Genomic DNA, 12368 nt, shown 5'->3' on the forward strand with positions numbered 1-12368 from the left:
CCTACATTGATACCAAAGGAAATGGATCCCACTGTGACTTTGGGTTATATTCTACTAATTTCATTGTTTTAGAATTGGGTTCTCCAGATTTCTCAATGATAATTCAGTAAGACCCTGGGTGCTTGTTAAATCCACAGATCACTGGGCCTCTTTGAAATCCTGATTCAGGAGTTCCAGGCTGGGATCCAAGAATAAAGTGTACAATAGAGTTTTTAATAAACTCTCTAAGTCGGGATCCCTGGGTGGCGCAGCGGTTTGGCGCCTGCCTTTGGCCCAGGGCGCGATCCTGGAGACCCGGGATCGAATCCCACATCGGGCTCCTGGTGCGTGGAGCCTGCTTCTCCCTCTGCCTGTGTCTCTGCCTCTCTCTCTTTCTCTCTGTGTGACTATCATAAATAAATAAAAATTAAAAAAAAAAAAAAAAAAAAAAAAAATAAACTCTCTAAGTCCTTCTTGTATTCAGATAAGTTTGAGAAATGCTGATTTAAAACTGTACTTTTCACTTGACTGCACATGGGAATTTCCTACCCCCAGAAATTCAGATTTAATTGGTATGGGATGTCCCTTGAGCATGAGAAATTTTTTAAAGTTCCTCAGATGATCCTAAAGCACTGGCAAATTTGGAGTAATAATGATTTAGAAAACAGCCTCAGGGGTCCACACACCCATGTGGATGACACAGGTGAATGATGAACAGGTAATAATTAGATATAAAGTCACATCACATATAAGTAGGTTCCCAGCACTGACTTAAGATGTGAAATATGGTAAAAAAAAAAAAAAAAAAAAATTCCCAGGGTACCTGAGTGGTTCGGTTGGTTAAGCATCTGCCTTCAGCTTGGGTCATGATCTCAGGGTCCTTGAATCGAGCCCACATTGGGCTCCCCACTCAGTGGGAAGTCTGTGTCTCTCTCTCCTCCCTGCTCATGCTCTTTCCTAATAGCTCCATTGCTGTCTCTCTCTCTCAAATAAGTAAATCTTTTTTTTTTTTTTAAATTTTTTTTTATTTATTTATGATAGTCACAGAGAGAGAGAGAGAGAGAGGCAGAGACACAGGCAGAGGGAGAAGCAGGCTCCATGCACCGGAAGCCCGACGTGGGATTCGATCCCGGGTCTCCAGGATCGCGCCCTGGGCCAAAGGCAGGCGCCAAACCGCTGCGCCACCCAGGGATCCCTCAAATAAGTAAATCTTTAAAAAAAATTTTTTTAATCCCATTTCAGAAAACTTTTGGGGAATAGTATGCAAATTATCCCATTGCCCTGGAATTTTATTGTATTCAGAAGTACTTGCACTAAAGGCATTACCAACTGTGATTTAGAACCTTAAGTCCCCAAATTTCCAGTGCTTGCCCTATGAGTGTGCATAGGAACAACAATGTAACATAAACCCAGTCTTTTGCCACAGTCATCTCTGGTGCTAATATTGCACTAGTTTTCCTCTTCCTTCTCTCCCTCTTTATCCAGTCATTAGATGTCAGGATGTGGAATTGCCACCAACAACAGGAACTCAAATCAGCCATGAGGATGTGTGAAATGGAAGAGTTAACATCCCAGACAGGAGGCAAGCATTATCAAAAATAAAGACTCCAAAGAGTTAAACCATGTAGCAAAAGGTGCAGTAATGCTTCTAAGGAGACAGTTTGTCAACCCAGATCATCAAGGTAGAGCCAAGAATTACTGTAAGAGTTATTTAGGAAGAATTTGTTGAGGGTACCTGGGTGGCTCAGTGGGTTGGGTGTCTGCCTTTTGCCTGGGTCATGATTCCAGGGTCCTGGGATCAAGCCCCATGTCCCCATGTCAGGCTCTCAGCTCAGTTGGGAGTCTGCTTCTCCCTCTCCCTCTGCCCCTGCCACCTCGCTACTCTCTCTCTCTTTCTCAAATAAATAAAATCTTTTTTTTTTTTTTTAAAAAAAAAAAAAAAGGAAAGATTTGTTGAGCAAAATGAGGGGTCATCAGGACTTTTGTCTGGAAATATTTCTTCAAATCACAAAATAGTCACTTCTAACTCTATATGGGGGCATATTGTTTATCGGTCTGTAAACTGCATTACTAACTTCAAATCTTCCAACAGCCCCAAAGAATGGAGGCAAAGAAAATGACCTGTTTGTAAGCAGGGCAAGAAGTATTATGCTTTTGTTTTGAATGGAGAATTCAGGCTTAGATACCTTCCTCCAGGTAGGATGGCTACTAGAAGGAACAAAACAGAACGCAGGTCGAGGATGTGGAGAAATCAGAACCTTTGTGCATTGCTGGTAGGAATGTACAATGATGCAGCCGCTGTAGAAAACAGTAGGACAGGTTTAAAAAATGAAAAGTAGAACATGATCTAGCAATTCCACTGACAAGTATATACCCAAAATAACTGAAAGCAGGATCCTAACGAAATATTTGTACCCACTCATATTCAAAGTTACATGACTCAAGAGAGCCAAAAGGTGAAAGCAACTCATACATCCATGGACAGATGACTAGATAAACAAACTGGTATAAACACACAATGGAATATCATTCAGCCTTAAAAAGGAAGGAAATTTTGGTACCTGCTGTGACGTGGATGTAGCAGCACTTGGAGTATTATTACATGGGCATACTAACAGCTTTAGGACACTGTGCTGAGTGAGATACACCAGTCATGAAAGGGCAAATACCAGACTATTCCATTTCCATGGGGTTCCTAGAGTAGAATGGTGGTTCCCAGGGGCTGGGAGGAGGGTGGGAATGGGGAACTAGTGTTTAGTGGATATGGAATTTCAGCTGGGGGAGGTGAGAATGTTCTGAGGTGGATAGTGGTGCTGGTTGCACAATAGTGTCAAAGCACTTAGTGCTGCTGAACGGGACACCTAAAAAACTATTATGTTAGTAAATTTCATGTGTATTTCACCACAGTCTTTTAAAATAAATAATCTGAAAATGGGCAAAAAAAAAATTAAGTCTGAGAGGAGTCACACAGCTGGTAGGTGTCAGTGCAGGTAGTCAGCTCTAGGGGCTGCACGTGTGTCCGTTTCTCCCTTTCCACCTCAGGGCTCTCAGGGAGTAGAAATTGAAGAAGTTCAGGGGGAAGTAAAGAGAATTGAATAATTTTGTTCGAAGAAAGAGTGATCACAATAGTCCAGACAGTTGTCCTGAAGATAACAAATAAGGTTGGTGAGCTCCACTATCAGAAAGTGTCTGCTCACTAAAATTTTTTAAAATTGAGGTAAAATTCATCCTTTTAAGGGATAGAATTCAGTGTTCTTTAGTATATTCACAGAGTTGCACAACCATCACCACTATATAATTCTAGAATGCTTTTATCACCCCCAAAGTAAATCTTATGCTCATTAGTAGTCATTTCTTCATTGTTCCCCTGATCTCCACCATAAGCAACCTCGAATTTGCTTTCTTCTCCTATGGATTTGCCTATTCTGGACATTTCCTATAAATGGAGGCATACAATATGTGGCCTTTGTGACTTAGCATATTTTCAAGGCTCATCTATGCTATAGCATGTCTCAGTACTGTGTTTCTTTTTTATTTATGAATTTCTGTTCCATGGTATGGCTTTACCACATTTTGTTTATCTATTCCTCAGTTGGTGGATGTTTGGGTTATTTCCACTGTTTGACTCTAATGAATAACGCTGCTATGAACGTTCACATACAAGTTTCTGTGTTGTCATATGTTTTCAGTTATCTTGGGTGTATACCTCGGAGTGGAATTCCTGGATCATATGTTAACTGTGTGTTTAACTTGTTCAGGAACTGCCACACTGTTGTCTAGAGTGGCTGCCTTATGTCACTTCCCACTGGCATTGTATGAGTGTTCCCATTTCTCCATATCCTCACCAACACTTGGTATTTTACCCCCCTTTTTGCACTCCCCCCGCTTTATTGAGGTATAGTTGATATGCAGACATTTTTAAATTATAGCCATACTCGTAAGTGAGAAGTGGCATCTCATTCTGGTTTGTGCACTAACTTTTGTATTCTCAGCACAGTCCAGATCAGTCTCTCGCTACACAGTAGCATCTCACTACTGAAAGGTATGAAAATTCTAAGGGATTGTAAGAAAGAGGATCATCATGAGTGTTTCTAATCTTTGGGAGATCGAATTTTAGAATCAGATGCTTTAAATATTTTTAACACAAATTGAGTTAAGAGGTAGCAAGCCAGCTCATTCAGTCTTTGCTCCTGGGCACTCCTGGGCACACTTACTAATGGAGTGATAACTTTCAGGAGATGGTCACTCTTAGAGTTTAGAAGAATGACTGTGCACCCTGGGATAGAGGCTTAGGCAGAAGATAAGAGAGCTCTGAAAGAAAAAAAAGACTCTTTCCTTCATCTCCATTAAAGTGAAGTGCCCGACTCATGTCTTGGCTTTACCACCTTCACACCTTCCACATTGTCAGATGCCTGGTGCTACATGATTGCCTATAAGAGGGGTTTTCGACAGCGGTGTTCTCCAATTACATGTGTTTCCATTAACAAAAGAAATATCTTTGTGGGTTTCTTAGGTACTTGCAGAAATATATTCTAGCTCACTAGTAGCCAGAAGCATCTGATCTGTCTGCCTCACAGCCCTCTGACAGTTAAGCATTTGCTTTTAGGCAAATAAAATGTCAGCCACCATTTAAGAGCATATGGCAACAATATGGCCATTCCCTCTTGGGACCAGCCTCTCCCCAGAAGAGATGGTACTGAAATAGGAGATACTGTTGAATGCAGGACCCCTCTACCCTCCCACCCAGGCACAGTGGCTGGGGAGTGGGCAGGGTGCCACACACAAAAGGACTTGGGCAACCATATCAAATGTGAACATAAGGGGCAAGCTGCCCAGCCAACAATGACCACAGGCTCTTTGCCCTGGGCATCTGGGTCTGTGGTTAAGGGGAAGTACCGTCCCTAAACTGGCCAGGATTAGCTCTATAAAATAGAAAACAGCTCCCACAGCCACTGAAAGAGGGATTGGGACCGACTGCAATTGAATGCGGTGGTGTGCAGTGAGTGAAAGGAGACCATAAAAGCAGAGTCTCCACCCGTCTTGTTTCTGAATTCACCCTGTGAAAGGGGGAAAATAAACTACCTTTTCTTGAAATAGATGATGAGAGTGTGGAACCCTGTCTAGTGGGTCAGCTTGTGTGCAAGTGGGCATGTGGCCATAGGGATAAGGGGGAGGGCTGCCTTTGCAGGGACAGCCAGTAGTAACCAAGCAGACTGCTCAAGATTAAAAATTGAACAAAGTTTCCTCAGGAGCATCCAGGCTGCTGTGTCTGGGAAGGACACCAGAAATTCTCCATAGAGGTGCCCTGATTCTCTAAACATAGTCTCGAAACCTTGCTTGTCCTGATGTGATGGAACTATAATACACAAATAATCAAAAGGTAGTGTTCATCCTCTTGGAAATGGTCTGGGTTGCTGGTGTCAGAATATAGCTGGTCTGACTCACTGGCTTTACATCAAGCTTTTAATGGATGAGTTAATCATATTTCTGGGCCATATCAATGAACTCACTAACCTTGTAAGAACATTCAACTGTGGTGTCAGAAAAACTTACACTAAGATTAGACTAACCCTGTCCAGAAATTCTCATCAACTTTATCATTATTTTTCCACTCATGTAAAGTACTTGATTTGAATGTTTAAAGGCCATACGTTATTTTTTAAATATTTTATTTATTTATTTATGAGAGACAGAGAGAGAGAGGCAGAGACATAGGCAGAGGGAGAAGTAGGCTCCCTGTAAGAAGCCTGATGCAGAACTCAATCCTGGATCCTGGGGTCATGCCCTGAGCTGAAGGCAGATACTTAACCACTGAACCACCTAGGCATCCCAGCCTTATGCTATTTCTCAAAATAAATCTAATGCTCTTATATCTTAAGGAATAAAATAAAATAAGTAAAAAATTAAAACTCCCAAAAATATCTTTAGAAATATATATTCTTGGCGATCCCTGGGTTGCTCAGCGGTTTGGCGCCTGCCTTTGGCCCAGGGTGTGATCCTGGAGTCTTGGGATCGAGTCCCACGTCAGGCTCCCTGCATGGAGCCTGCTTCTCCCTCTGCCTGTGTCTCTGCCTCTCTCTCTCGCTCTATGTCTATCATAAATAAATAAATAAATAAATAAATAAATAAATAAATAAATATTAAAGAAAAAGAAATATATATTCTTATAAAGCTAAGAAAAACGAGGTAGGGAAGCTTCTTGGTTCTGAGTAATTTTGCTTGTCTTAATTGTATTAGTCATATAATTTAATAATGTTGCATTACAACCCTAAATAAGTGAATTAGCTTCAGAATTTTATTTTTTTAATTTTATTTGTTTATTAATGAGAGACACAGGGAGAGATAGGCAGAGACACAGGCAGAGGGAGAAGCAGGCTCCACGCAGGGAGCCGGATGTGGGACTCGATCCCGGGACTCCAGGATCACGTCCTGAGCCAAAGGCAGATGTTCAACTGTTGAGCCACCCAGGGGCCCAGCTTCAGAATTTTAAATGCCTAGGAAAGTGATGAAATTTTTTAAACTACCATTATTAATAATGTTTTTCATAGATTATATCTTCAGAAAATGTACTGTGCAAATGAGAACAACAAAAAAAACCTCACATATTTTAGTAGTGTCAATCAATTTTGGGGGAATGCTATTTTACTCTTTACCAAATTGATGCAACTGACAGGGTGATATCATCCTTTGCTGTTTATGCTGACAGTCAATAAATTCCACGACAATTGGCAACAACAACTAGATCAGTAGCTATATGAACAGCAGATCTCAGGGGTTTTCTAAGACTACTTCTAGGAGTTGATGCAGACTTTCCAAAGTAGAAGAAGAGTTTTCTCTCTAATTGAGGGACTGTTCCCATATGACTGAAGGAACCTAAACATTTGGATGAAAAATAAAAAATTCAGTCAATCATCTAAATGTTTGCCACCATTACATGAAACATCAGGATACTTAAAAACATCTCGAGAGATGACTAAAATTTTAGACTTTACATCTAGATAATTGAGATCATACTGCCTTACTGTTTCCATATGAATGATAGTATGTCAAATGAGGCACACCCTGGAGAACTGTTTTGAACTTTTATATTCTATGCCACATAGAATACATGTTATAATTAATGTATGCAATTTACAATGTAAACGAAATTGATAATCACATAACTACTCTTCCATTTCTAATCTTTCAAATATAAAATAAAAACAAGTGTGTCTGTTCTTTCTCCTCATGTTTTGGTTTGCAGCAAAACAAAGTCAACTTTGGTGGTAGAATTCTGGGGCTCTAAGGTACTGTAACTCTGTCTTAGCATGAATTTGACTTTTTATCAAATGCAAATCGAATTCTGAATTCAAGAGTGGGGGCATTTGTCACATTTAAACGTTTTTTTTGAAATGGTGTCATTAGTACTCAGTGAGTGCTCTGTGTTTGATGAATAATGAACAGTAATGAATGAAAATATCAGAATTAGACAGTGTTCTCACTTTGTGGAGTTGGATTCTAGGTGATCAACAACTATATGTTTAAGTTTTGTAGGAGTACCTCCACTATTTTTCTCTAGTTTGTCTCTTAACAACTGTGCAAGGTTTGGAGTGGTATTTGCTGGGATTTGCTGAAACACAGAAGCAATCAAGTGGATGAATTCTGGATTTTTCAAGTTTAATGACATTCCTTTATCTATATTGATTGGAGCTTTGGTAAATTCAATTGTTGATACCACCTGGATAATTTTAAGTCTTTCTGAAGCTTTAAAGAAAATGTTTCCAACATAGCTCAAGCAACATAAGAATTTCATCAGTTGAAAACTAAGAATCACTTCTGTGGGATGTGTAAAACAAGAAGCTGACCAGCATTATTTTCTTTTTCTTTAATTCAGTATCATTATTGAGAGTTATTCTTGAACTTTATGAAAACCAGATTGGGGCACAAGCATGTTCTCCATCTAATCGTGTTCAAGGAATTGGAACTGAAAATCATTCAAACTAGGAAAACATGACATTGAAAAATAGTCTGCATTCTTTCTTCTACCTCAACATATCTGAAGCTCTTTCCGACAAGGAAGACTTAGGCTGATAGTAAATCTGATCTTTTTTAGGCATGGACATTTAGCTTCCCAGTCAGGAAGAGATCATAATTTTTTTTTTCAATCACTTTTTTTACTTTGCTGGCCTATCAGTTACAACCTTTGATCCTCTGACGTTTCTCCTCAGAAAGCTGTGATTTCTCACTACCGCCCACAGAAAAAAATCCAAACAGTACCTGCCAGTCAAGGCCCTCTTTTGTCTGACCCAGGTGACCTCTGTAGCCACAATCCCTGCTACCTGCCTCTTCCATGCAAGCTGCTTTCCAACCAAACCAGACTGCCAGTTTGGGCTGCTCACCAGCCTCCAGTCTTTCTTCCTATTATCCCATCTCTCAGGAATGTCTCTTTCTTTTCCTCTCCATTTGCTGAGTGTTCCACATGTACTTAAAGGAATGAAACACTGCCATTCATGAGGTCTTTCTAACCATCCACTCTTTCTACTTTCCTCTTTTCTCCCCTTCCCTAGCTAAAACCAATCTTTCCCACCACCTCCATCACACACACAAAGACACACATGCACGCACACATGCTACTATGCTTTAGTCATGGCATGCATCACATTCAAGGCTGCTCTTTGTGCGTGCATGTCGTGCCCTGCACAAAGATGTCAAACCCAAGGAACAAGTGAAGACAAAGATCCACCTTCCTTTCCACTCGCCAAAGCATGCACCTCCCCACAGGACTATGTCTGTGCAGAGAGGTGTCTTTTTCTTTTTTCATATGAAGTCTTGGACTAGCAGCATATTATGCAGCTCTGTTCATCAGCATGCATGCTTTTTTGTTTCCCTTATCAGGGCCCGAGTTTATTGAGGGCAGTGACTACCTTTGTGTTCCCATAATGCCTGGTACAATGCCTTTCTTACATGTAAGGTCATTCATTGAATTTAAGTGAAAGGATGACATGTATTTATTAAAAACAATTGCTTACATATAAACATGGAAGCACTATGGGAATCAAAATGGACTTTTTTGAAAATGTGGAATGGCCAACTTATCTGATTTTAACTGTATCATGGTTCTAAGTAATTTCCTATAAAATGTAGTGCCCAGTAGTCTTTTGTGGAATTTCAGAAACCACATTCGTGATGCTATGACAGGCCCTGGTAGAGCTGGTCTGAAATCTACCACTGACTGTTTGTTAAAATAGGCAAAGAATAACATTAAGGATTGTCTGAAGTGGGCAGGATCAAGGTCAGGAGAATGCCCATGGGAGGTGGGGGAATTTGAAAAGGAACCAGTTGGATCAGTCTGAGGTCAGTATACTTCCTAGAAGTCTACATTAAGTTGAAAACAAAAAACCAAAAAAAGCACCACGTCTCAAGGTCCTTGAAGCTTTGCCAACACTGTATATAGTATAACTTGATGTGGCCCTGCCCTCAAAGTAAAGAATTGCTTTGTTAAGACTTTATTGGAGAACTCCTATTAATTCTGATGCAATTTCGTTGATGAATGGGAAATGTCCACAAACCAAGCTTTACATACCACAAGACCATGATGCACATAAGATAGGTTTTATGCCTATTTGAAGACGTGGCCAGGATGTCAAATTTCAAGTTCTAAAGGGTAACCATTGACCAACCCCTCAAGGGAAAAGTCTGTGTCTACGTAGAAAATATTCTACTAACTATGCATTTAACAATTGCTTTGTGTTTTCCAGGATGTGTTGAGTTGATGTGATGAACTGTTTTCTCTCCAGGAAGAGCCTTCTCCAACCATTTCACAGTACATGTTTCTCCCCTTTCTCCTCCCAGTCATCTGTGATGTCAGTGTGCTTCGCTCGTTTCCATCCCAACTTGGTGGTTGGTGGTACTTACTCAGGCCAAATTGTCCTGTGGGATAATCGCAGTCATCGAAGGACGCCAGTACAGAGGACACCCTTGTCAGCTGCTGCACACACCGTAAGTCGACTTTGTCATTTCTCTTCCAGCCACCCAAGCCCTGAAAGCGGATAACTGACACAAGTACACATGTGGTCAATAACTCCAAGTGAGAAGCATGTGATTTATAGTGATTGTATCCTGACTGACCAAAATAAAGCCAAGTGAAAAGTAGGGGAAGGAAACACTGGGTTTAGAGAAATCTCTTAATGATCTACAAGTTTTAGCACATAGAAAGGAGCTCTCTGGATACACCAAAGTCCATTGGAGAGGCGGGGATGGATTAAAACTAAAAAAAAAGGACACAGGGAGAAACTTTGACAGAGGTATCTGTGAAATTATTGTAAAGAAACCCTTTGTGTTTCCATTATAACATGACGACTCATATTTTCAAACAGGCCAAGGAGAGTAAGCATTTTGTGTCTAGGGATGGTATATGGGATTTTTGCCAACGGTCCTTTTCCATCTGTGATTTGAGGGAGTGCTATGGCTTTAAATTCTGGAATGCATGGTTGTAAGTCTCAACGGTAAAGTCTACAGTGACAATATAATCCCTGGGGTTAAAAGTCAACATCTCAAAACCATTACCCACAATTTAGCAGAAGAGGTTCAGTATAGTGTTCATAAGACAACTACTCTGTCATTTCCTTTAAGAGAATGACAGGTGTGTTTAGCAGTTGTTAAGGAGGAATGAGAAGACAGGCATGTCTCCATCAATCCTTGCTACCTTGACATTCAGAGTAACTGATGTTCTTTCTCTGAAATGCCCAAATTATGCCCAAGGATACAGCTCTACTATTGTTTCAATTTCCTTAATGTGGTTGCCTCATTTGTTCCATCTGCTGGCCTCAAAACCATTCTAGCTTTAAAAAAGGACTGCTAGCTGATTTAGCTAAGACCATGAAGAGGAAAATTCTTCCACCCTTGTAAGACTGACAATGGGAAATGACAAATACCAAGTCAACCTTAATTCTGATTGACTTGGGCCTAAGACATATGCAGGTGAAACTACTTCTTGGGAATCTTGGAAAATTGCTCTTGCCTACCCCATTTCTCCAAACTAATAACAGAAAATTGTGACCCAGGAGAAGACGGTTTGATGCAGGTGTTTGCTCAAGTAGTGTGAAACCACTTCTTGGCTGGATGTGCTTATCTGGTGTGTTTCTGAGCATCTCTGGTGAAATTTCAAGAATTGTAAATCCAAATGTTAGAGCAGTAAGTTTTGGGGGGAAATCCAAATCCAGGAGCTCTTTCAAAGACTTAAGCTTTCTTTGTCAAGTAACTTAGGATATGGTCATCACAACTAAAATACTATTATTATCAAACAGTAACATATTTCTGTTTGAAAATAAAATGTTTTTTCCCCTCTTTTGCTGCATTTTGTTGAGTCCATAGCTAAAAGGGCACAGTTAATTTTGTGACTGCCTTTCAACTTCTACTAATGCCTGGCTGATTGGTACCAGGATCAAAAGTGGTTAAGGAAAATGAGGCCCACCACAGATTACTAATTTCCTTTCACACCCACCACACATATGCATTTGGGACAACAGGAAATCCTAATTAAAGCAAAACCCTTCTGCCACACAGTAAGTTTATTCCTTAAATAAATAAAAACAATCTGGCATGTATACTGGAAAAATGAGCTGTGGCGTTGCTTTTTCCTTTCCATTAAGGAGAGTTGTGTATGCCCGTGTGTGTGTGTGTGTGTGTGTGTGTGTGTGTGTAGGCATTCCCACGTGTCTGCTTCTGTTCTGGTTTCTTTACATCTCTCTCTTTTCTTTTAAGCCAAGTTTTATTACTCATGAAAGCACAGGCCAGTAGTACTGATTAAAGCCAGGAAAGGCTACCACGCACATTCTTTTTCTAGGCATTTGGCTCTATACATTCTTCTAGATGCTTTCCTTTCCCTCCTGCAACCACCCTTAGGAGTCCCAATCCACTAGAATTTTGGTGCTTTGTTTTGATGCTTGGAAGTTAACAAAGAAACCCCACTGAACTCTTGCTGAAAAATACTAGGTGGATTTCAGGCTCACAACAACGTTCAGACCTTGCTTTTCCATTCTTCAGTTTTAACGTCTGCTGTTTTTAGGTGAGAATCTGTTCCATCAATTCTCACACTTGATTTGGACGCTGAGCTTTGAATGCTGTGTGGCTGGGGCCTTGAGTTTCATTACTCACTGCTACAGGTTCTGCATACACTGGAGGCCTGGGAAAAACCATTGTCCACAATCCCACAACCAGTCAGTCCTCTTGAAATTTGGAGACCTGATCAGGATGGCATTGAGTTTCAGACCCCTGCTGTACTCTCCACTGTCCATATCCACTAAGGCTGACTCAAAGTTTCTATAGGAACATGGTGTGAAAAACACTTAGGGGTTTACTTGGCTGTCCATCGGCACCGGGAAAAGAGCTGATGCAACTGCCAAAAAAGC

At 40.6% G+C, this 12368-nt stretch overlaps 1 protein-coding gene across 10 annotated transcripts in view; it reads left to right on the plus strand.

Annotated features, from left to right (window-relative positions):
* Positions 1 to 12368, plus strand: part of DYNC1I1 (dynein cytoplasmic 1 intermediate chain 1) — a 440266-nt gene that overhangs the window by 360925 nt on the left and 66973 nt on the right. For all 10 annotated transcript variants that reach the window (XM_035698496.2, XM_049093605.1, XM_025471296.3 and 7 more), the window contains one exon: positions 9811 to 9957. In XM_035698496.2, the coding sequence (XP_035554389.1) occupies positions 9811 to 9957 (147 nt within the window). The remainder of the gene's footprint in view (positions 1 to 9810; positions 9958 to 12368) is intronic.

This window comes from Canis lupus, chromosome 14 (genome assembly GCF_003254725.2).
Source record: "Canis lupus dingo isolate Sandy chromosome 14, ASM325472v2, whole genome shotgun sequence".
NCBI lineage: Eukaryota > Metazoa > Chordata > Mammalia > Carnivora > Canidae > Canis > Canis lupus.